The sequence below is a fragment of the Leopardus geoffroyi genome, chromosome C2 (genome assembly GCF_018350155.1).
Source record: "Leopardus geoffroyi isolate Oge1 chromosome C2, O.geoffroyi_Oge1_pat1.0, whole genome shotgun sequence".
In the NCBI taxonomy this organism is placed as follows: Eukaryota; Metazoa; Chordata; class Mammalia; order Carnivora; family Felidae; genus Leopardus; species Leopardus geoffroyi.
Window position 1 is genome coordinate 81,492,437 of NC_059333.1, and position 26,444 is coordinate 81,518,880.

Below are 26,444 nucleotides of genomic sequence, written 5' to 3' on the forward strand. Positions count from 1 at the left end.
GGATCATCACATCTCTGCTTTGAAGATTATAGATCTCTACTTTGAAGATTGTAGGAGTGTTTAATTTCCTTTTTCTTTTGGCTTTACCACTTCACCTTTCACTAAGAAAGTATTTTCCCTAGCTTCTAATGCTCTTCAATGAAAGAGAGGCTCTCCTCATTCCAAGAATGCACTTATGCCCTCAGATTGCTAAAGCATCAGGGACTTAAATAATTGCTAAATAGTCATGTTTATTGAACCTACACTTAGATTGAAATTCCTCATTGTCTAGTAACGAGATGTCTTCTATTCTGTTGAATGAAGAGTCCCTTTAATCTCGAAAGTGGACCTTTTTGGAGAGCATTCCAAAGTGCCAGTCAAGCCAAGTGCCTTACCTTGCCTTTGAACTCAATGGGCTGAAAGTGTGTCTGTAATCTCTAGCTTGGGATTACCACTGGGCAAAAGGTGTTAAGAACACTGTGAGTGAATTAAAACCCCAAACTGTTAAGTCTTAGTGAAACCTGTATTGGAGCTATCAAAACAGTCCTATTAATTAGCATTCTAAGTAATCAGGTTGTCCCTTTCCTCTTCTATATCACCTTGTCCCTGGACTTGAGCAGGGAGGAGAATAGAGGTTGCTCATCATCAGACTTTCTGCAGACATGTGCAGGGTTGAGGTAAAGATAATACAACAGGACACCCTCTGATTTGAGCTAATGGCCTGGTTCATGATTTGTACTTACAATCTTGCTCTCCACCAAACTAGCGATAACTACACTAAAGAAAAATGAAGCAGTTAACAATAAGCCAATGAGTTAGAAAAAAAGAGATTTGAGGACTGGGTAATTTGTCCCTTAATAATCAAGACTTGATAGAATGGTAGCATTCATAATAACCATCATTTGTGCAAAGTGTAAAATTAAGGGGAAAGGTAAACATGAGCTTAAGCTCCTTCTTCAGTAGTTAAAGGACAAGTTCATTACCTGATGTTCTGTGATTTTCAAATAGTTGATAAACCTACCATGTTGTGCCTGACCTATAAACACAAAACAACTGAAAATAGTTTTTCTCCAGAAGAGGTGGACTTGGGATGATATTTTATTTCTGCATACATGATCAGTGCAAATACCAAGCCTCAGTCCTTGGCATTAGATACATATTAGGACTCATAACCAAAGGCACGAGCAGCTCAGATGTGAAGAATCAGGTGGGGAAGGAAGCGGGGAAGACAGAGTTGAGGCAGCTCTTAGGAAAATGTCCAGGAGGAAACTACAAAGGTCTCTGTGAGGGGTCACAAATCCAAATGGCAGCAGAGGCCAGGCAGTTAATGTAGGTGAGGGAATTGAGAGAGCGTGAGCCTGTCAGGAGTGGTGGGGACTCTGGCAAACTGGAGAGTATGTGCCCTGTATAATGGAAGCAGCCAGCACTCAGCTCCAGCCAATTGCTGCTAGGTTGGAAAGCTACCCAAGTATTAATAAATCTGATTTCTCAAGAGAAGCTGGGCTCCAGGTGTGTGTATAATCTTTAAAGCTTCCAATTTTAAAAACCACAGTGCAAGTCAAATGAACACCTTTCCTGGCCTCATAAGATCCATGGGCCTCCAAGTTGTCACAGTGATGCTCAAGAAATATACCTAGGGATGTGGTGAAGGACAATTATTATTTATTTTTCTTGCTTGACCTTGGTCACAAATTACTGGTACTGCACATATAAATTGGTCTCCTACCACAGGAGCAAATGCATGGGCTTCAGGAAGCTTAAGAGATCAGTGTCTTTGCATTGATGAAGGGTTTCTAGATGCCCTAAAAGAAATGATCCAGAAAGAAAAGGGACTCAGAAGGTCAAAGAGAACATAAAGCAAAGTCAGAGTCTGACCAATAGATAGATATGACATGGAAATAAAGAGGAAATGCCCCATCCCTATTTGGGAGAAAAAATTAAAGTATGAGACTGTACCCAAGGAGAATAGACTTGGACCTTACGGAGAAGGGAAAGCAGGACAGCCAACAGACTCATCATGAGGTTTCACGAGAGCCGATAAAGTAGCTTCTCAGGTTGTCTGCTTCAAGCGTGTATCAAAGTAGCATTGGTTAACGTGCATTCCATGGGATGTGAAAAGGAAACTCACAGGAGGACGATCGTCAAGTACACTTGGGAAATTCCAGGGTTATTGTATTTCTTTTCTGTATGATATTACAGAGCCTTTAATATAGATTCTAACCTACTGAGACCCTGCAAAAGCAAGATATTTAGTTTCCCAAATCTACGTGACCATAGAACTCCCCTACCCCAGAGCATCATCTGAAATCAGTATTTTGCTGAATTCACTTCGGTGAAACCCCTGCATTAGAGACCAAAAGGAGTGCACATACTCACATAACACATAGACTATTTCTCCCTCATGCCTGTGGGTGTGGGAAGCAAATAACACATCCAGAAGAATCCTGGTCAGTATTGCTAGTGACTTTGGTGTCTCAGGTAGGAAATTAAAGGACATGGGTCAGAGGCGATGCTGAAGTCTCTTCCTCAGCCATGAGTCATAATTTTAGAAGAAACAGGCATGTATGGGGAACACAGAGCTGCTCTGTAGCCGATCTGAGAATGACTGTTCTCCTGGACCATGGATCTCGATGCTGGAATGACAGGCCCCTGGCCAGGAATCAGGAGCTTGTCACATAAACCAAGAGGAATATTTTTGGCCAGAGACTTGAGGACCAAACAGGAGCGCTTTCAAATGCGATTTAAAGGGGATAAAGTAGAATGTTCAAATGAAACTCTAAAATCACAGCCCACAGAGGGGCAGCAGGTGTGAGCTAGAAATAAGAAGCCTGGCAGAGGAGGTGCCAAGCAGTTCTCCCGAGGAACTGGCAGGGAAGAGCAGCGGGGTCACATCCACAGTGGGGACACATTTGCCAATTGCACAGTGAGGGGGCAGAGCAAGCAGGTTGGGTTTCTCAGGGGAGCGGGCATGATCTCCGAGACCATGGAGATTCGTTAGGATCGAACATGCAAGCAGAATGCTATGCTTGTGAGGGTGACAGGTTCACATGATCACAGCCACTGCAGTGGGTGTTAGGAGTGCATACACAAGTATCAGAAGTCACAAACATCAGAGTGGAAGCAAAGCCGAGAGCATATGGATGAGCTTTTCTAAAGGGCAAAATAGAAAGGATTTTGCTGGCAGTGTATATACTACAGTCTTCTCAGGCAGAGTGAGGCTCTGGCTGATGCTTTCCTAGTTAAGATTTGAAAACTGGCACAGGAAGAAGAAGAAATAGGGATGGGAAGGGGGTATTTATCCAGGCATCTGCCCCATCTAATGAATCACTGGCTTGCCTTGCTAACAATTTCATGACTTAAAAGGTAGAGGAAGCCAGGAGGGAACTAGTTAGTCCGTATTTAACTCTGACCAGGAGGTGTCCAGCTGGTTGGTGGTATGGAAGGCACAGGAAACTTAGGAAGAAGTAACCAGATCATCATGTAGTTTTATAACAGAAGGAAGAAATACGATGCATACTTACGCTGTGCCCCGACTCACCTCCCTACCTCTGCTATTTCCCACTTCCCTCTGGCACCTCCAGCCCCATTCCGATAAGAACTCTAGGGTGGTCACCAGGGATTTGAGGGCACAAGAGTCACCATGTCCCTTTCCCAGGAAAGGGTCCTCCAATCCAAATTTGACAAGAAAGATGCACCACTAATATTTCAAGTTGGAACTCCGAACTCACGAGGCCACAAAGCCAGTTTTATACGTGGCCGTGGAGTTCAGTTGTGCCATTATTCGACGGCGTATCATATGACCGGTTCTCAGTTAATATTCCCAACAGCCCTGCAAGGTAGATAATATCATCCCGATGCAAGATGAAGCAACGATGGTACAGAGACTAAATGACTTGCCCCAGACTACATGGCAAGTAAGTGACTGACCTGTGGCTTGAACTCAGGCCTTTCTGGCTTCTAACCAAAGCTGCGTCTGTTCTGCCAAGCTGTCTCCCAAAACTAGATACATAATGGGTTAATTGGCTCTTGTGGCTTAGCCTGGGAACCCAATCTCAACATAACATTGTTTCTATGGGGAAATGTGCTCAGAGTGACAAACAACTGGCTTAACCAAGGAACTTTTGTAACCTGACCTATCAGAAATCTGGCACGGCCTCATGTTCAGAAAGGCTGGTTGTGGGAGAGAGAGGGGCGAGCAGGCACACTCATCGCTTCAGATACTAGGATGCCATTCTAGTGTAGCTTTGTATTTTCAAGGAACTACAGTCTCAAACGCATCTACAGAACAACCACCAGAGTACCCACCACAGAGGGTGGATGGGAGGACCACATGAGGGACCCTTTGGTTTGTAAAACAGCAAGCACAGTTCCAGCCCACAATAAACACTGGGAAAGTGGAGACAGAGATGATTCTCAACAGATGGAGATGATTCTCAAGGCAGAGTTCTGCTGTCTCTCTCAGGGACTCACCTGGCAATCATAGTAGGGTGCGGGGGTGGACCTGTTTCTGGGGCCTTCCTCTGCTCACCCGGATGGTTTCTAGTTTCTAGCCTTAGTTGGTGGGGACCCAGGAAGTGGTCTTCCTCAGCACGAGCTCAGAGGCAAAGTGGCCTGCCTTCTCTAGGTGTTGGGGGCTTATGTTGTAACCAGCCATCCTCGCCCACCTGGGCCTTAACTGTCCTCACCTGGCCTTCAAAGACCAGCTTCCCTTGCTGATGGATGTGTGAATGCTAGTAAAGCATAGTTCGGAGTCAAAAAGGCACACAACAGCAAAGCAATTATTACAGAACCTTAGACACACACATCCCCACCTGCCTTTGCCCCTTTCCCTCCGGGTGCACGATTTCTTTTTGTCCAGGTATTTGACTTTGCTTTCTGAGAGGGCAAGCTTATTTAGAGCCCTCTAGCGCCAGCCAAATCAGCCTGAGGGGGATTTTCATTCCACGAATAAATCTTCAAAGGAAGAAAGGATTGCTAAAAACAGCCAAACTCTGTGCGATTTTTAATATTTTATTTTATTTTTTGGAGGGGGGAAGGGAGCAATGTTCTCTTGGCAAGGACAGATACTGATTGGAAAAACACTCCAGAGACTCAGGCCCCTCAGGAGAGAAAAACCCTAGCTGCCTCACCAGCTGTCGCTCCTGAGGGTCACCCCCAAAGTGGCAGGACCACATGGTGGCATTCACATCACTGTGGCAGATCTCAAGTAGGGCTCTGGGGCTTCTAGAGACCCCACTGCGTCAGAGAGGCCGTGCCTGTGAGCGTGCTCAGTAACAGTATCAGAGAAGCCTCCCTGTCTTGGCCTGGGTGTATGCCTGCACATGTGCGCGCACACACATACACACACGTGTCCTTGGGTCTGCGCTGGGGGAGGATCAGATCCCAGACTTTGTCAGGCTTCGTGCTGGAGTCCTGCCCTTAGGCAGAGACTTTGTCAGGTGCCAGACAGAAATGGGGAGAGCTTACCAAAGGAAAATATGTCCATACTCCATGGAAACACAATGTCTTGTGTGAAAGAGAAGGGTCTCTGTACAGAAGGGGTAGATGCTCTGGACCCCAGACTCCATTGAAATGATGGAGAGGCTGCCCAGTGGGTTTGGCCCTTTGTTATGCTAGGACAAGAATGGAGAGAGGAGGCCAATAAGGAGGCCCAGACCAGAGACTCTGTGGAGAAGAATGCCACGGGGCTCTGAGCAACCAGAGAGTTGCAGTCTCTTGGCCATGCCAGATGTGAATAAAGCCAGTCCACAAACACAACGGAGAATGGTCAGCAGCTTTGCAGTTGTGAGCCCCTGTGCCTCTGGCTGACTTTTCCACTTCTCTCAGATGTATCCGGGCACAGCAACAGAAGCCAGGGCAGGTGGAAAGGTAAGGGACAAACAAGGACTAGAAGTTGGGAGCTGGGCCTTGGATTCCAGCCAGTGGATTACCAAGGACTGGTCTCAGCTTCCTAATCTGTACCATGAGAAGGCTTCTCTGGCTTAGAAGAGAACCACCATCCAGAGCTGGTATGGACTAGCAGTTCTGCATGTACCCTTTTACCATCACATAGTGCACTATTCTTATTCATTCCTCATCACTCTCCACCATGGGTGCCATATTGAATAAGATTTCTGTCAGCCATAAAGCTGTTTCAAGTAATAATTTGTTTTCCCATTTTTATTTGGCAACATCCATTTACTATTCAATCAGTGCCTCTGGTTACCAAGAGGTGACCAATGTAATTTGTTTATTTCCATTCCATGGCAAAAAATTTTAACCCACTGGTGAGCCTGTGCAGTCTTTATTATGAGTAAATGCACAAACACTATTTCACATTAAGAAATGTTGACAGCAACTCATGGACTCCTTTCATACTTTGGAAGATTCCTTGGAACCTGTGATCTTCTGGCTGGGAATCCCCGGACCCCAAAGACCCCTTAAGTGCAAACGATCTGTCATCTGTGATTTTACAGGTAATTTTTTACACATGAAAATGAGTTAAGAAGTGTCTTCAGAGGTTATTAAGAGGATTCCATATTTGTATTATAAAATACATTCCAGGCAAGTTCTTTCTCCTTTGTTGGCCTTTCTGTTTTCTTTAGCTCCTTTCTTGAGCTCTTCCCTCTTTTTTGTTTCCCACATTTCTGCCCACCCCCTCCTGGTCTCCGATCACCAGTGCTCCAATCTGTTCACCACCCTAGATTTTTCTGAGTGCCATGATCCCCAGTGTGGAAAATAGCCAGCAAATACCTTGCCCCTTGAAGCTGAAATACACTGAGCCAAGACAAATCTGTTGGCAGGAACAGTGGGCACAAGAGTCACACTCAGAGAACAAAAACAGCTATTTATAAAGCCTCCTTCCTGATTGCTGGGGGCTCACTTTCCCTTATACCAGAGGGGCCACTGCCCCCTCTTGGAAAAGATTCTTCCATCCACAGCTCCGTGCCTGAGGGTCATGGAGTACCCATTCCAGTGAGCAGTAAGAACAGGGGACAGCATGCAGGCTGGATTAGATGTGGTGACAAGCTTTCTGATGGGCCAGGGCAGCTGGGTGTGCGGGTGACACAGATGGCCTCTGCAGCACCTGTGAGGTAACGGTCACGGGCCCCTTATAGGACTTAATATCCTGGCCTTAGAACCAAGCCCACCTGCCTCGGCTCCTTTTTTTTTTTTTTTTTTTTTTTTTTTTTTTAAGCCTTCCTTTGATCTAAACTTTAGTTAACACCATTACTAAACTTGGAATTCAAATAGTGTAAAATGTTAACAGATAAAGTATTCTCGCTATTATTACTAACCTTCATCATTCAATTATAATTCAACTCAAATTGCATTTGCTCTTTCTGTGTGGCTATCCCATCTGCTTGATTTTGCTAGATTATCATTTGCCTTAGTCACCTGACACTAGTCTACTGTCTTCAGTAGTGGTGGCAATAATGCCACGAGTAACTCAACAGACCCATAAGGGTAAATTAACTGAAATTATTTGCTTTGTGTTGTAGTTGAGCTGAACCTTATGAAAATTTATAATGAATGTAGTAAAGTAGCCTGTTGACATGGCATAGTTTTCCCCAGGTGTGTTTTTGGCCTTTTGAAAAACTGAACTCATTGCCACCTCTAATAATCAGATTTTACATAAAAATGCGTATTTCTGGCTTCTCTTTAAAAGATGGCAGTTCTGGCAATACTTGGGTCCACACCCCTGCATGGCGACAGCGTGGAGCACCTGGGTTCTCTCACCCTATCCCGTGTTGTGTCATCTTGCGTTGTTCAGGGAGCTTGGAGAAACCTTAGAAATCAGCCGTTCCAGGCCCTTCGTTATAATGAGGAAACTGAGGCCAGGACATCCTGAGTAAGCCATGGTGTCACGTGCCAGTGTGTATGAGAACTAGGGCGGCAAGGCAGACCTCCTGCCTACTGGCCCAGCACGCCCTCTACCACATCAGTCCGCCCCCTCCACACAACACAGAACACCATCTTGTGGGTAGCATCTGTTTCACAAGACTGACAAAGAAGGCCTGACTGACTGTTTGAGTCATGACCCACTCAGGGAACCTGATTATCAAAGTCCAAACCACAAAGAGGAATACCATCACTTCAAGGGCTCCTATTTCTAGAAATAGCTGTAGTGTCCTCTTTGTAGCCTTCTAAGCCCAAAGAAATGTTTTCATGTTTTCATGACTTCAAAAGTCTATTGCCCTTAAAACTTCCTAGATTATCAGAAAAGGGCCATCAGAAGCTCATTGCCTTTGCTGGTAAAAATGCCCAGCAGCTAGCTTGGTTTTACTTGTGGATATCCTTGAAAACAGGCTATTCATAGGCTGTCAGGATCATGACTGAATCTAGCTCAAAATTGCTGACAAATACTAAAGAACGCTTTTTAATTAGTCTCATTTCGCCCTTATCTGTCAAATGAAAAGACTCAACTTACCAGTGTGCAATTGATGTTATTTTCTTATAAAACGGGGGGGGGCGGGGGTGGGGGGTATTAAGAAAACCCCAAAATAGAATCAACCCACGGTGTCACTGCTGCTGTTTGCCTCTCCTCTATGTGACTGAGAGGCCCCTGAAGCCCAGACAAGGGTTCGTCTGCCTCAAGCACGGGCTCAGCTGGGTAGTTTAGAGCCTGACAGTGAACCCAGGAATTTCTTGGACATGGAAACCAGCCTCAGGATAACTGGTTAAGGATTAGTCATCTCCAGCTAAAAGGTGATTATGAGAAGGAAAGACATGATGAGCCAAAAAAAACTCAGGAAGAGAGATGCAGAAAAAACATTCCAGAAGTCATTAAAAACACGGTTAGCTTCATTTTCTTCAAATATAGTGGCTGCCTGGGGTAGACCCCCACCCCCCACCCTACTCCTGCCCCTACTCTTGCAGCAGTAGGGGAATGAGTCTCCCAGTGATTGCATCTCCTAGCAACAAGAAAGAACAGTTAGTGAGTACTTACCATGCATTAAACACTGCTTGGTGCTCTATATTTGCCACATGAGCTTCACAACTTTGTTGGGTAGAAAACAATATTCCCATTTCATACAAGAAACGAAGCTTCAAAGAACTTAAGTCACTCACCTAGCCAGTAAGTGGCAGAACACCAAATGCATGTTCTTGTACAACTGAAGGTGAAACAGACAGAAACCAGTGCCATAACCATCCAACTGACAGTAAGGTAGGCATCTTCAAAAGAGAAGGCGGCACACTGGCATTCAGACTCTGGTTGGCAAGGTGGGATAGGGGCTAAAAATTGTAGAGTATCACATGCCTACAGGGTTTTACCAAAGGCTTTGGAAAGTGCTGGTGCTGATCAAGGAAAAGGAGAAAAGGGAAGACGAGGCAAAGGAGAATGCATACATCGATCTGTGAAATTTTTATTGGGAGCAACAGTACCTATTCATAGAGTTCTCCTGAAACCAAAAAGAGATAATATATGTGAAATGCTTAGCAGAATACAAAATCAAAAGGCCAAAGCCTGGTTCCAGATCAACAAGAAACTCGTCAGCCCTCCATGCTACACAGATCTGCTCTGACAGTGTAGACAGAACCTAAGAATCCTGGTTACTGCTCACCTGGTGTCTTGATATGCAATGAAAATAGGCTGGGAGTTTGGTTTCCTTCCTGATCTTATGAAGGTGGAGAAAAGGGGCAACCAGGAACCTGCAGGGAACCCTGCCTCAGATAAGCCTACCGGTGAAATTCTTGGCAACAACACACCAACATATATAAAGAAAAGTTTTGTGTTATGTCACCTGGCTTGAAGCCAAGCTCCACCTCAGGGCCCACCATTAATGGTTGACCTCAATTAGGCAGGGTTCTGGGAGGCACCTTTACCGTTGTCCCAGTAGCAGTCTCTTCCTTTCTCCATCTCTACCCCCATGGCCTCTGCCTTCGTACTTTCAACCATTTTGGTGGCTAGGATTGAGACAACCAAAATAATTTCCCTTTAGATGATCTCAAATGAAGGCTAGTGTCTATTTTTCTGATTAACCAGATAAGTGAGCTTCATTATGAAGAGAGTGTTTTGATTACTGAGAGGACATTGGCAACATTCAGTCAACAAACTTAATGTGGTTAGGGGAGGAGGGCCTTCCATAGACCAAGACCTGTTCTAGATGATATTACATGTCTCCTAAACTGGTTTGCCTTCTAACATTCCCTGTTCCACTCTGCTGGGGATGGTTCAAGGGCACTGCCCCTGCCCCATTTCCGGGTGAGCTGGTGAGCTGAGAGAAGGAAATGTACAGCGTGTCCAAGGAGCTTGTGGCTTTACTAGGGTCAGTTCTGGTCTCCCTGACTCTCTGAGATTGTGTAGATTCAAAACCAGGAGCTTCCTATGACAGATTCAATTCAAACTCCTCTAGAACTCCCCTGGCCACTGGGAGCTGTGAGGGCCTGACACTCTGCATCAGGCAGTATCTCCTAGGATGGAATGTAACCACTAACACCCCAGGTCCCCAAGTACACGCATTTAACAAGCTGGTGAAGGAGAACCACAGCAATCTAGTAAGGGCAACAGGAACACACACCACCACACCACAGAGTTTGCAAAAGCATGCTATGATACAGGGGCAGGGTAGCGGGGCACAGACAGGGTTGGGTGCCGCTCTGCACTAACTCACTTTGCAACCGTAGACAAGTTATTTATCTTCCCCAGATCTTAATTTCCTTACTTGTAGCAATAGTATCTACCCCACAGGGTTCTTCAGAGACTGGAAAGAGATGGCATATGTAAAATGTTTAGCGGCCATGGGTATAGGCCATGGGAATGGAATGTATTCACTTCTAACTAAACCGTGCCTGAGTTAAAAAAGAAGTAAAAGCTCTTAAATTTTGGACACACAGTCTTCTGTGTTTAAATGTTCAAATGTTAGTGTCTCGGTGAAGCTATTCAAAGAATGTAAGCTCTGTGAGGCCAGAGACCCTTATTCATCACTTACCTCCAAAGCTTACACAGTGCCTCACCCATAGTATGGCTCAACAGATGTTCTATGGATGGATGCATGGATAGATAGGCCAAAACACAAAAGTGCTGTCCTTCAATTGCAAAGGGGGCTGCCACCAGAGAATTGATTTCCTCCGTCCCTCTCTCAGTGAATGGCACCTGCCATCTCATGCTAAGGTAAAAATCTGGACTTCACTGTGACCATTCTTTCTCATTCACTCTTCACAACCAATCAGCTCTGTCAGTTCTACCTCCTAAATTTTAGCTAGTGAATGCACTCTCTTCTCCATAACTCTACTGTCACTGCCTTTGTTCCTTGGCCTTCCCAATTCTGTTCTGTTCTACACCACCTGAAAACTACTCTCTAGGCCTCCAGTCTGTACCCAGCCCTTCTAAGCCGCTCTCCCCACTTGGGACAGAGTGATTTTTAAAAAGCACAAATTTGATCAGGTCATTACTGCCACCCCGCACCCCCAAACCCTCGCCAGCAGCCTCACTTAAGGATGTTCCATGACACACTGTAGACTTAAAGATAAAGCCCGAACACCTAAGCATGGCATTCTCAGCCTTCACAAATGTGCTCCTGTCTGCCTCTCTAGCCTTACCTGGCCAATCACCAACCCACCCACCTTGGGCTCCAGGGCATCTGTAGCAAGTTTATGTTCTCTCTTGCCCTGTGCCATTGCCTGGGCTTCTTCCTCTTCCTGGAGTACTCTTCCTCCACCTTCCCTGTTCTCTTCCACATTCTTCAGAACTCAACCTTGCCATCATGCCCCTGGATTGCTTTCTCTGATTGCCCCTGGCCCAAGAATTGGATGTCCTTCTTCCAAGGTACTCCCAGTGCTTAGGGCTTAGCCCACAACTGTGTGAGCTTTGTCCCTGTCTGTCCTTCCCAGGTGCCTGGCTCACCTAAAACACTCATAGTGCAGTGTTTTATCTTCAGTGTACCTAGTACACCCCCATCTAGTTCTGGCACAATGACTTCCTTTTTTTTTTTTTTTTTAATCCCTGCTTTCATGAAGCTTATATTCTCTCTCTCTCTCTCTGTTTTTTTTTAATGTTTATCTGTTTTGAGAGAGAGCGAGAGCCAGTGGGGGAGGGGAAGAAAGGGAGGGAGACAGAGAATCCCAAGCAGGCTACACACCATCGGCACAGAGCCCGATCCAGGGCTCGAACTCACGAACCATGAGATCATGACCTGAGCAGAAATCAAGAGTTGGATGCTTACCCAGCTGAGCCACCCACGTGCCCCGGCACAATGAATTTCTCGAATTGATAAATATTTTGTCACACCATTCACTTTCTCAGAAGCATATTCATAATCAACATCATGTCTTTGGATGTTGTGGGACCAGGCAAGATAATTAGCCAAGGATTAGAGTATGGTCTATAACTCCAGAAAAATCTATCAGAATAAACATGTGGAGAACATGTTTATAACTAAACGTCAAGACATGATCCAACAAATATGATCACACATTTTTTTGTCCTAGAAAAATTTGCACATATAATATCTACAGCCACCCAATCTGATCTGTCATTTTTGCCCTACTATGTTATCCAAACATGCCAACTCAAGACACTGAATTAATAGCCAGTATGTAAGCGACTAACGTTCTTGGTGAGCTTGCTATGCAGTAAGCATTATGTGAAGTGCTTTGCAATCACTTGCAAAGTGATTTAATCTTCTCACCCTCTGAAGCACATCTTTTTATTATCGCCATCTTACAGATGAGGAAACTAAGGCGTAACACTTGCCAAAGATTACACAGGCAGCAATGGACATCTTACCAGCAGGAGATGAGTAGTCTGTTTGATCCTCTCAGTCATTCTGCTACACTGACCTAACCATGACCTCTTAACCTTATTAGATTATCAGAAGAGCCACTTCTGGGCAAAAATAGCTGGTGGCTTCCGGAAATTTTTATTAAAACTCTAAATCTCCTGGCAATAACTTTCAAAAGTCATGATTCAGACCAGAAGTGATATTTGAAAATGGAATCACAATGCAGGTCTCTTGGCTACAGAGATGCCTTCGCTGCTGGAGAGGAATGCTCAACCTTGACATTTATGACAATCTGTGTTTTTCCTGCCATGGGGCTTTCGCCATCATTGTCTATTGAAAGGCACTGGCCCTCATTTAATCCTCCCTGAAGAATCCTGTCAGGCTTAATCCGTCTGTCCTGTTCCTTGATTGCCATTTCATTGAGATCTAGAGGAATGTTTCTTAAAGTCCTGACAGCTGACTACCTACATAATGATCCCCTGGCCACTCATAAAAATGCATATTCCTGGGCCCCATATCTATCGCATAGAGTCTCTACAGATAGAAGCCCAAGAAGCAGCATTTTAATTGCATTCTCCAGGCAATTCTTACGAATACCAATGTTTCAGAACCACAAATGTGGTCTCCACATCCTCACAGCTCCAAGTGTGCTCCCTGGACCAGCACCAGCAGCTTGCTAGAAAACACAAAATTCTTAGGCCCCAGTCCTGAACAACTGAATCAGAAGTTGCATTTTAATGAAGGTGATTTGTATTCACATTACTGTGCATACAGAGAACCAGCGATCTAGAACAGTTTCCCAATATTTTTCATTTCATGGCACGCGTGGAAAACAAAAGCACTTGGTTAGCATACAGATGAGAATGCCCAGTATGACAGTGGGGGCTCAGCTCCAACTTGGCCACCCCGAAGACTGAGGGGATCGATACTCCAGGCATGCCTGATTACAGCACACTAGTTGAGTAGCACTGGTCTACTTACAAGTATACCCAAATCTGTTGACTTTCTACATTAGGCGTAACTTCCTAAATCTTGCCTATTCTTATTTCCCTCATTATTTATCATTTCTTTTCAAGCACAGGTAGAGTCAGAAAGGCTCTGTCACCTAGGTCTTAGAAATCATCATACAATGGAAGAACACAGTCGCATCTTCACATTCCAGGCAGACTCTTTGAGAAATGCAGAGATAAAAAGTCTGTTATTCTGAAGAGTCATCTGCTATGCCCCAAGGAAGACGAGGAAGAAATAAGAGCCTTCTGCCCTTCAAAGAATGCTCTTTTCCTCTTAGTTCACAAATCTGAGGATAGAGGATCACCAGCACACAAGGTGGCTTCCTCTTTCCAGAAGAATGTGCCAAGAAAAATGTGATTTTGTTTAATCCTTCCCTGGCCAAATCTGCCATCTTATAAACTGGACAGGTGTCCTTCTCTTAGCTAGCCCCTGATAATGGGACAACAGTTGGGAGGGAGGGAATGGAAATAGAATACCTTCAGACACAGTACTTGCTGAGATGATCTGATCAAAATGATCAAGTGTCCGGACACACCATCTGACTTCGCAAAGCCCCCAGCTACGTGGGAATCCCTTTCCTTCCCCCACTAAAGATGATGTTGAAAAATTGTAAAGCTCTAAATGTTGAGCTCTTACTTTGAAGCAAATGACAAGATCTACCCCTAAATGAAATATTGTCATAACCTAAGCAAATACAATTGAGGAAGAGGTGGTGGGGGGAGAACTCTTGCTCCCAAACAACTCCGTTTTTTTCTTCTCTTCTCACTTTATCTGCACATCTGTGTCTAATTCTCTCCATTCTGCTTCCCTCAGTCAGAGCATGGACAAAGTAGCACATGTGTTGGTGGGTTTAGTGTGGGACTATCTCTTCTCTGTGCCAAGACTGAATATACGTCAAGTCTCAAAAGTCTGTCTGATCTTCCCTTCCTACCCCAGCTATACCCAAGAGAGGGCTCTACCTGAAGTCCCTCTGCATTAGCAGTAGAGAGGACCATGATCAGAGAATGGTGTCACTTGTCGCGTCTGGTTGATTTTCATAGAACCTTCCCTTGATCCAGATCCAGAGGCAAACACACCTTTCTCCTGCTCTGACCAGGAAGTTCAGAGCAGTTGGTGGTTCAGCCGAGTAGCCATGATGTCTATGAAATGAACGGGTTTTTCTCTAAGTTCTTTGCCGGAACGGTTGGTGAAAAATCTCTACCCCTATCATCTGATCAACAAGTGCTAAAAACACAGGAGTGGGGAAAGCTGAGGTCTTGGGCCTCCCAGCCCCAACAGCATAGCCGTGTTGCCTGACCGCTTCAAACACATGATACTGACTCTGCTTCGTGGCACAGGATGAAGAACAAACTGTGGTACTTTGAATTTGGCACCTCTGAGACCTTTGCGGCCACCTGCAAGAAGCTGCATGACCACATAGAGTTGGAGGTGAGTCCTCAGATGGGAATAAGCCTTCTCCGGACCTTAGTTCTGCTCCTGAACTGTCACACACACACCCTCAGGACATATCCCCTGGGTCCTGAACAGGTGACCCAGAGTGGAGTCCACTTGTCATATCTCCATCCTATTCCCAAACACCGCTACACCCTCGCTCAGGGTTCCAACCACCGGACCTGCCCTTTTGGGCCCATCCAGAGAACCTTGGGGCTCTGGGGCCTAGAGGTCCATTCCCATCCTCAGCCCTGCCCCCACTGTGGCCTTGCAGTTGCCCCTTCGCAGAGAGGCAAACACTCAGTTGTCGCCAGCACAGAAAGGCAAGCTGCTGGTGGGGAGAGGCAATGTCCCAAAGCTGGTCAAAGCCTGGGAGCAGACACCCCCCAGCTCGCTCCGCCCCCACTGTCACAGCTGCTTCAAGGAGCCGACTTCAGAGGTACCCCGGGTCAGCTTCGTGGGCATGCAAACTGTGCAGCTGCTCACAAGAGCCCTCAGCTCAATGTTCTTCTGTCACCATCTTGAAATTCTTGAAAACTTTTTTAACAAAGGGCCCTGCCTTTTCATTTTGAACCGGGCCCCTCAAATTACGTAGCTGATCCTGTTGCTAACTCTTCTGGCACTTTTAGCAGCCTGCCTCACACAGTTTGCCTGAGGTTTCCCTCCCCTGGTTGATAAGCTGCCCGCCTCCCACCTGCTCACCCTACTCCTGCTGGGTTCCCCTCAGAAGTCTCTTCACCACTGTGAGAGGGCTTCATTGGTCTCCGGGCCACCTGAAAGGCCAAAGGTCTATGCACAGCAGCTTGCTTCTGCTCTGCGGGTCCTCGGGCCGTTGGTTCCCTTGCCCATGGTTCTCAGCTACCACACCATCTTCCCGTGGGATTCATGCCTGTCGCCTTGTTTTCACTTGGGAAAAACAAATGAAAGAGGCAGCCAAAGAGTTCAGCCAGGGTGGGCTCACCCTGGCCCACCAGCTTTGTCCCTAAGCCTGAATTAGCAGTCAAGTTGGGCCTGGGCACCGCTTTGAGGAGGATCATTTGGCCTAAAGCAGTGTGGGAAAGCCCCACCATTCCCTGCAGAAGGCAGCCTGTGCGCGCAGGGAGTTTTCACAAACAAAACACAAAGCCAGAGATTCTGTGCTTCTATTTGACTCATCTGCCTGCCTCTCCCCTCCGTTGCCGGGTTACCAATCCCAGAGTGGGAGGATCTGGTCAGGGCTAATCCCTAGAACTTTTGGCCAGCTCAGGGCTCAGTTGGAGGGCAGAAAGGCCCAGGAGCCAGGGCTCTGTGTCCCCAGGTGGGACCAGCTACACCTGGGAGAGGCTGAGGAGCTAGCCCACCTCTCTGAATCCATTGCCTGGGAGAGAGCTGCAGAGAAGGAGGGCAGGGCTGGGCTCGGAGCCTGAGCCCGGCCAACAGAAATGTGTGTGCATTTCTCCCGTTGGCATGATCGCCTGGTGGGGTCTCTTTAAATATACCCCGAGTGAGGGACAGCCCCAGCCTAACCACTGCCAGCTGCAGGCACACAGCAACTGCTTGTTCTCCCTGCAGCTGGCCTTGAAACTGTGCCCAGAATAGAGCAGCTCGGCTCCCCTGCCTGTGCAGCTCGCCCTCCCGGCTGCTGGTTCCCTCTGGGGCCAAGACACAACAAGGGCTCCTCCTCAACCACATGGGGGGCTAGTGGCCTCCCTGCAAAAGATGCTGGTGACCTCTGGAGGGAGTGGGATAGTTCATGCTGTGGGTTGTTGGGGACTTTGGGGAGCATTTCCTGTTTTCCTTATCTACCCATAATGAGTCTTTTTAGTATTTATTCATGAGGGGAATGGGGGGGGAGGGGTCTTGTGACAGGCGGCTTCTAACACCCGCAGGATTGGGGCCGGCACCTTTTTTTGCATCCAGAGAGCAGTGGGTAGACTTGTGATCCAGAGGGGGACAGAGAGACAGAAGGGAGCAAGGTATGTGAGTGACAGGGGTTGCAGGGCACCAGAGGTAGCTATGAGAGCATCAGGAGCCTCGGGCAGAGCAGTAAGAGAAGCTGGTTAAGTGACCTGCTAAATGTGGCCACTACACACAACAGCCCGGGCCCACGAGGACCAGCACACTCATCAGTTCAAGGTCAGTGATCCCAAGAATAACCACACGGGTGTTTATACTACACGTCACCACTTTCAAACCCCTAGTTCAGCTTTTATTGCATTGTCCCACAGCAACCCTATGAGCTGCGTAGTTCGGGTATTATTATCCCCATTTCATGGAAAAGCAAGTTGAGGCCCAGAAGTTTAGGAGGGTAAAAAGAAAGAAGAGAAAAGTGCAAAGGGGAGAGGAAAAGGTCACATGCTTCCGCTGCCTACCGTAATGTGTCCTCGTTTGACACAATAACCCAGTGAGGCAAATATCATCACATTTTTTTAAATGTTTATATATTTATTTTTGAGGGAGAACACAAGAAGGGAAGGGCCAGACAGTGGGAGACACAGAATCTGAAGCAGGCTCCAGGCTCTGAGCTGTCAGCACAGAGCTCAACATGGGGCTCAAACTCAACAAACTGTGAGATGGTGACCTGAGCCGAAGTCGAACACTTAACCAATTGAGCCACCCAGGTGCCCCTCGTCACATTTTTTTAAATAAAGAAACCGAAGCTCAGATACATCAAGTAACTTGACTAAGATTCTATTGCTGGAAACTTGTGAGAGCGAAGATTCGAGGTCTCCTGGAATGAGTTTTGTTTGAACCCAATAGAGATTTACCTTAAAAGTGCTAGAAACTCAGTGAATGCTTCAGCACGGATACACAGGTTTTTCCTCCTTTGTTGAATGCGGGCCCATTTGGTTCTGTCTCTGCTGAGGCAGCCAGGTGGGTCTGCTGAGAAATGCTTTAAAAGAACGGAAGACACAGTCCTAACCTCATTTGAGAAAGGAATCAGTTCATGCTGGACCATAGGAGTCAGAGTTATGCCTTAAAGTTTGCAGAACGCTTTCCCATGTGGCATCTCATTTTATTTTGATCCATCAAACATTGAGGGCAAATATTCACATCTTTACTTTATGGGTCAGGAAGCTGAGGCTGAGAGGGTCAGTAACTTGAGAGCACAAACTGCTAAGGGGTTGAGAGGAACAGATAGTAAAGTCTATGTAGTTGCTGTGTGTGTGTGTGTGTGTGTGAGAGAGAGAGAGAGAGACGCTGGTAAAAATCAGGGTGGTAAAACTCGAAAGCTAACCTGAGATTACACAGGAAAGGTCTCCATTAAAAGTCTCTCACAGGAAACACCACCTGTTTCTCTGAGGCTAATGGCTTGTTGAGAAGGACTAGGAGACTTGGTTGCTTCTCGGAAAGCTTACAGCCCAGTCAACAGAACACACAACAGCTGGTTAATATAGTATACTCACTTGACTAGTGCTAAGGAAATTAGACCCAGGGATCCTGGGGAACCGCATGAGGCAGATCACTCTAGATGCTGTTTTGAGCCGCTCAGAGACTCAGGCAGGGGAGAAGGTAACGCTAGATCTCCTGCTCAGCCTCGGACACTCGGCCAGGGCGGGTGCAGTGAAAGGCGCCTGGCCCAGACAAGACCAGGAGGTTAGTCCAGCTCTGTAATTAGGTCAAGTAACTTGCTGAACAGTGTGTCTGGGCCTCAGTATTCTTATCTATAAAATGGGGGGGAAGGGGTTAGGCTACTTCCCAAGGCTGTTATCCAGATTAAAGTTTTCATGATTGTTGTTTTTTTTTTTTTTTTTAAACTAGCAGTGGAACTAACTGCCTCACAGAATCTGCAAAGCAGCCCTAAGTCGCAGGTGTCATCACCTTTCCAGAGTAGGGGATTGAAGCTGAGAGAAGGCAAGGGGCTCCCTTGAGGTCTACAGCCTATGTATGGTCAGATCAGGCTTCAAATCCAGATTTGCCCAAGACCCAGGACTTTCAAGGAAGTCCTGGCACTTCAGTTTAGAACCCAGATTCTCAACTAGGTATGGGGCATGTGTGATCTCTTTTTATTTATACGCTTTTATTTATTTTAACAGTTCAGATAGCCTTTAAAGTAGGCATGAGATTTTTACCTTTATGAAAAAAAAGATAACAAATATTGCAAATGCTCGCTCTAAATGCTTCCTTTCTGGCAACTATGAACGCTAGTGTTGTTCCTGGAAAATGGGTGCTCCGTAAATTGTGGTTGACGCTAATTAAGAAGCCAGCGTGTCACCCACATGACTGTCATCATCCCTGGTCTCAGGCTTCTCTCGGGGTCTCTTAGTCTCTGACTTCTCCTCCCTCCCAAGGCTGCCATTAAGGTTCATTTTCACCTGATTTCACCTGAATAAACAGATAGGGGCTGGGGTGAGGGAGGGACCCAGTGAGTCACCTCCCCCACCCCAGGCCCAGAATAGCTTTGGAAAAACGTTCTTCGACGTGATCATAGCTAGGTGGAGCCAACCAGGCAGGCTTCAACTCGAGCACTTATTTTACATGCTGTGGAAATTTTTCATTTTCCTGGCTAAAAATAAGAACTTCCAAAATTCCTTGATATTTTATCTACTTTAAAACAATGTTCACAAGGGAAGGCTAGCTGGCTCCACTAATATGAATTTCTGCATGGGGAAAAGTGAATCCAAATTTGGAAGCTGCTCAAAAAAAATGTTATCCAGTATATTTTGGGAATCCGCACATCAGGTTCCCCCTCCTCCCCCCCGCCACAACGTTTAATTGAGGATTTTTTTTAATGCAACAAAGTCTTGGGAACGATATATCAAATACTCCCATTCCCCCCCCCCCACTTAGAAATATTTGTCAGTATTTTGTTTTATTCCCTTCAAGTATGTTTTAATCAAAGGAATAAAATATTTCAGATAGAACTCAGTTCCCCCGCAATCCTTTTGTGCCCCACAACTTGCCTTTTTCATGCACCATGATGTTCCTGAGATCTCTCCATGCTGATGCTGATAGAGCTTGTTCGCTACTTTTACCTGTTCTGTGGCATCCATACCCCATCCCACACCACCCCCTCATCGCCCCTGCCCCCAGATATGGGGAGGAGGAGCAGAAATGGGAACCGTAGCCGCTGCCATGGAAATGCAAGTGGTGACCATTTGACAGAGGGGTTTAGCAATATACACTCAACTGAAAGCACATTTGTAGATCGCGTGACCCAGGAACCCAGACCTAGAGAATTTCCTGCACGTGAGCTCACAAGAGGCTAAGCAAGCACGGAGGCGCAGTGCAGCATTTCGTTATTACAACAAAATGGAACCCACCCAAGTGACTGTTCTTCTAACACTTTGAAAAGACAGTGTGAGTGGAAGTACTAAATGCCACTGAATTATACACTTCAAAATGGTTAATTCTGTCTTATGCGAATTTCATCTCAAGTTTTGAACATTTAATTTTACAAAAGGGAGTGTGCTGGGCACTGTGGTAGGGATAGCTGATCCTCATCATGGTATGGGCTTTGTCTATGAGAATCCTAAATTCTAAAACTAACATTTGGCAAGCCGTGTACACGTAAAGGAGTTAATAAATGATGCATCAGGTTATTTTAGGATTGGGCAGATACCTCTAGCTACTCCAATCCATTCAAGGGCCATTATTTTTCAAAAGAGTGAAATCAAGAACTTTACAGGTTAAGTAGCTTGGCCAAGCTCACCCGGGCCAGTTAGGTGGCACAAGTTTTGACTGGGGGCATTCTTACTCTGTCTCAGTATCCACCTACAATATCGCACGCTCTTAAATGAGAGGGAAGAAATCTACAAGCACTGTGGCCTCTTCTGGCATTGAAACCTTCTCAGTCTGGGCGAGTAGAGCCCTTCAGAGCTTGGAGTAGTGAAGGTGGGAACTGGCCAAACGCTCAGCCCATCGACCCAGCTGTAAATCCAAGGGAGATGAAATGAAAACATGCTCCCAGGGAAAGGAGAGGTGAGAAGAGCATTCAAATGGATTTCGAATTCCTGGAAAATAAAAAGGTGGCAACCTGATTACGCATTAAGCCTTAGAGTCAAAGGACGGCTGCAGTGGGCCTTAGCGAGACATCCTCCTTCTAGTCTGTTCCCTTCCTTGGTCAAGGCCAGTGGCTCCATCACTCCAGCACCATCCTCACAGTGAGACCATCCAAGGCAGCTCTGACCACCTCGCATTGCTTCCTGACCATCACCCTGTCCTCAACACTGCTGGTGTCCCTACCTCAGTTCCTTCCTGCTCCCTCCTGCTACAAGGGCAACTCTTCTCCTGATTGTAAAAGCAACCCAAATACACGGTAGAACTTTAAACTATAGAGGGGCAGAAAAGAAAAGCAGCCCACAATCTCAGCAGTCAGTTCAGCACTGTTATACTGCAGGCCATGTTTTAACCCTGTGGTAATATAAGCTCTCGTTTCTTTAAAATCAGGATTCTAGGAGCACTGGAGTGGCTCAGTAGGTTAAGCGTCCGACTTCGGCTCAGGTCATGATCTCGCAGTTCGTGGGTTTGAGCCCCATGTCAGGCTGTGTGCTGACAGCTCAGAGCCTGGAGCCTGCTTGGGATTCTGTGTCTTCCTCTCTCTGCTCCTCCTCCTCTTGCGCACTGTCTCTCTCTCAAAAATAAGTAAACATTAAAAAGATTTTTTTTTTTAATCAGGATTCTAGAACGACCTCTATGTTTCTTTGATTCCTTACATCTTTACCCATTTTTCAACACAGCTCCATCCTCCCTCTCCGCCTCTTTCAGCCATGTGCTGGCCACAGGTTTCCTTCACTGATCCTTAAAATCGCTCAGCCGAATAAGAAGAAATGATTTCTGTCAATTTTCTCTTACAGAATCCCACTGTTTGCTTGCAGTTTCAGCCACATAACTTTTTCCCTCTCTTAAACAACCCCTCTTTTTCATCTCCCACAAATGTGTACCCTATATTTCACTCCAAGCCTCCATTCATCCATATGCTTTTATTCTCTTGTTCTTTTCCATTTCCTTTGTTCTTTTTGAATTGCTTTGATTTTCTTTGTCTGCAGACTCCTGGCTACACATACTTTGTGTCTTCTAAGGACCTTGGGATAACTTTTAAGGATGAATTCTCATGTGCGTATTTTCACAAAGCGGTGGGAGATACAAGGCACGGTAGCTAGATGAGTCCCTCAGCAGTCTCAGATGACCCGGGTTGGGGTCAGGTGGCAGTATGTCAGGTCAGGAGGCACCCCCGTGACAGGTTCCTGGAAGATGGCTGCGCTAACCTCTGCCCCGGTGAGCTTAATTTTTCCACCACCAAGGTCCCTTAGTGAAAGAATAACTTCCCTAAGCCATATCTACAAACACATGCATCATCTAAGTAATGATCAACTGTGAGCTTCTATCAGTGGGATATGTGTCATTTCTCTTAGACCTTTTAGAATATTGAAAAGAATCATCATCTTCTCCACACTCAGGAGATTCAACAACCTCGGGGAACAGAAGCATTCCAGTCTTTTCCTGCTTCTACAACTGGGTTATGTGACAGGGACTATTACAGAGAATATCGCAACAGACAGAGAATATACAAGTATGACTTGTTGGCCCTTAATCTGTCTTAGGGAGGTCATAAATTGGCTGATCCTGGTCTTCTACAGAAGAGGAATTAAGAAGGTAGAAGAAGTCACTCTTTCTGGAAGGGTATATAATCTAACAAAGGATCAGATACATACCATGCGCACACATACATGTTATATCTCAAGTCCATTAGGATCAACAATCATTTACCCTTGCAACGAGCTCCATCCTGGCATCTTCATACACACCTTATTTAATCCTTAAAACAACTCTGCACGTTGTATATAATTGCCATTATTTATGCAAGGAAACTGAGTCTCCTAAAGATAACTAAGAACTCTAGGATTAGACGAGTTTCCAGCCCACGTGCCCCCACAGTGCCGCAGCACTCCCCGGAAGAAATGACCTCTGTATTACACTCTGCTTTCCGCCTAATGCACATGCCTGGAGAGTGGAGCTCCCATTCGGGATCTGGCATATCTATTAGGCAGTCAGCTGTCTGAAGCAAGGACTCTGTCTTACCCATTCTGCATCCCCAGGCCTAGCCCAGTGTCTGAAATTAAGTCATTGCTCTGTAGTTATTAATCATAAAATTGAACCAAAGAGTGAAAAGTCCCATAATTAGCGTAAACACTAACGGAAGTGACCACTTGACCAGCCTCCAGCGATACCCTCTTGTTGAAAGCCACCAAAATAAAAGGGACCCACCTTGCTGCATTTGAAACACAAAGAGGGAGGTGGCTGAGCGTGCCGCCTGGCACTTGGGCCTTCTAACTGCCTTGAGTGGGAAGTCCTCCCACACCCATCTCTGAGTGGTTGCTGGGACCTCTGAAAGTAGCAGAGGGTCTGAGACAACTGTCAACCCAGGGCAGGAAATGCCAGAGTTCTCCCACTTCTTTCCCACCGAAGGGAGTTAACACATTGAGTGGGCAGAGCCCATGCGGGAGTCATGGTGCCAGGCAGCTGTGGCATCAGAGGAAGTGACCCTGAAAGGCAGAAGAAGGGGTCTCCATTCAGAGCCCTCTCTTACGGCCCAGAAGCCTACCTGCCCCTGAGCCCTGCCTGTCTCCATGGCAGTCAGCCCTGCCCTGTCCACCAGAAAGCTGGACCCTTCAGAAAGCTCTATTCACCCCAAGTTGGCCTGAGCAACACAGACAGACAGCGAAACCTGTTAATCTGCATCCAGAGCAGAATGCCTCAATACACCGGTTTTGGAGTTTTTTGTTTTGTTTTGTTTTTTAACTCGGGGAGGGTGGAGCAGTGTATAGGAAATGGCTTTGCCTTCTGTCCAACTCTGAGGCAACCCACCACCATGGGCTCTGAGAAACAGCAGTTTTGTTTTGGAAACTGGCACCCAGTGCAGGCTCGCTCCTGGAAATGAATTTTGTACCCCCCCCCCCCAGCTGCAATGTTCTACTTCCAGCCTCCCTGCCAACACCCCCTTCCAGCTGCCCCTCTCAAAGGCACCATTGTGCCCGCCTGGCACAGCAACAGAGGAGGGCTGAAGAGGAAGAAAACATTTTCTGCCCATGGGATGTTCTTAAGCAGGTTGTGTGTACATGGCTTCAATGCTGCATTCCTGGAGCCCACACAAACCCGCCAAAACTCCATCATCCCTGTCACAGTTGGAAGCCACTTTCCAGTCTATCTGGCCCACCAGAGCTCACTGTCAGAGAACACAGAGCACGCAGCTGGGTGGGTGAAGCTGGTGGGAGGGGGGGTCACGATGACACATTTTCAGTACAGCGCTCCAGCCTGCCAAAGCAAGGCTGAACGTAGACTCTAAACTGGAAGGGGATTTAGTCCTATTTACCACTCGACAAAAAGATTCATTCTGGCACATTCTGATACGTGCACATCCAGCCTCTTCCTGGGTACTCCAAGGGTAGGAAGCTCACTACTTTTCCTGGAAACCCTGTTCCATTGCTGGACAGCTCGGACTTTCAGAAAGTTCTTCCCAGTGTTGAACAAGGATGTGTGTCCTGTTCATCGCCATATCCTTCCCCTGTCAGTGCTTAGTGCAGTGCTTGGAACAAAACAGGTGCACAATAAGTGTTTGAGGGATGCATGACTGAGTTCCTCACCCATCCACTGGGCCTATTTATGCCCTCTGGCGGCACATAGAACATTCTTTCTTGCTCCAGCTACAGAACATGTAACTGCCCCTCATAGGGCTAAAGATCTATCTTCCACATCATCTATTATTTTCACTGAGCTAAACATCCCCCGCTCCTCATGTGACTCAGTATACAGACCCATGACTATACTGACCACTCTTCTCTCCATTGACTCCGTTTTTTTCAATGGCCTCCTTAAAATGAAGGCTCCACTCCCTTGTATCTAGAATACTCAAAAAGTGGTCTCATGGGTAACAAAGCACAAGGTTAACAGGCATCAGGTACATGGTGTCTAAGTTGGACTGTCTTCTTGAGCTGATTATTTGCATTTCATGCAGGAATCTTCAGACTCATGAAGGCTACCATGAACCTGGATAAATTCGGAAAAGAAGGACCTTCCTTAGTTTCACTAAGTCCATGTTTCCTCATCTGTAAAAATGAGGCTACAAATACCAACACTGCAGGGTTGTAAGGATTAGACATAAGATATATGAAGTGCCTGGCTCATAACAGTTACTCAATAAATGATATACCTTAATATTACATAACACTGCCCCTCTGAGTGCGGGGAAAGCTATATCTTGTAAGATTTACCCATATGCCAGGCTGTTGTTTTTTTTAACATAGATAGTACTGGACAACGTTTCCAATAATGCCATCACCACTCATTAACACCACTCAATTTATCACCTTCTCTTCCCTCGGGATACACATAAGCTTATTGACACTAAAAATACTCTCTTTAGTTCTTCTCTGGGGAAAACAGACATCATTGTTTGCCCTGGCTGCTTTTCTTTCACTCCCAATAAATGTCTCTGTTCTGGCCATAGGCCCTGGAGATATGTAGATATCTACTTCCTTCTCAGCTTGCTTGCTGGTGCATCGGTTCCAACCCTACTTTCAGTGATGTCACGTTGGGAGCTTGAAACTGGCCATAGTGGGAGTATTTATACCATGAACACCACAATCAGAGCTGCTGCTGTTTTTTTTTTTTTTTTTTTTTTCTCCTGGAGATCCTGCTGTTAAGCACTTAGCAGCACACTACTGCCTCTAGCATTGACCTGCTGTGAGCACCTTGAAGACAAGGACTGTGTCCCATTTCTGCTCCATCCCCCAGGGTCTAGCACAGAGTAAGTAGGTTTTCATCATTCTTGATAGATGAGTAAATGCTTTTGTCTTCTGTTTCTTAATGTCTCATGTAAATCAGGCCCCATGTGCCCTATTCTTGTTACAAGCTGTTCAGCTATAGATTTCCCTTAGCTGTGATCAGAGGACTACTCCTTTCACACTTGGATTAACCTTCCTTCTCTCTCCCTAACCTGGACATTCAGATGTCTACTTAATTCGGTCCACATATTCATCCTTGGAAGTTGTGGAAATTCATCTAGAAGGAAAGAAACCTTGTCAGGTTTCTTTAAAGAACACCTTTCCATTTGGGGATTTCTCCACGCATTCTTTCTTTCAATTAACAAATAGTTATATTGGGCGTCTAATGTGGATAAGGCATGCCAGGTACTATGGAAAACATAGAGCTGTGTAACATATGGGCCCTATCCTCTGGGAGCCGAAAGTCTCCTGGGGACAGGCGAATAATACATAGCAGAATGTGCATTCCACATTTGAGAGAAAAACAAAGCAATGAAAATTCAGAGAAGGAAAAGATCAGTTTCTACCGAGAGCATTGGGAAAAGCCTTATAGAAGAGATAGGTTTTGAGCTGGAAA

At 46.1% G+C, this 26,444-nt stretch overlaps 1 protein-coding gene across 15 annotated transcripts in view; it reads left to right on the forward strand.

Moving 5' to 3' along the window:
• Positions 1-26,444, forward strand: part of DGKG (diacylglycerol kinase gamma) — a 213,030-nt gene that overhangs the window by 129,546 nt on the left and 57,040 nt on the right. For all 15 annotated transcript variants that reach the window (XR_006718463.1, XR_006718465.1, XR_006718466.1 and 12 more), the window contains one exon: positions 15,032-15,122. Coding sequence is in view for 1 of the 15 variants with exons in the window: in XM_045502671.1 (XP_045358627.1) it covers positions 15,032-15,122 (91 nt within the window). In the remaining 14 variants the exon portion in view is untranslated. The remainder of the gene's footprint in view (positions 1-15,031; positions 15,123-26,444) is intronic.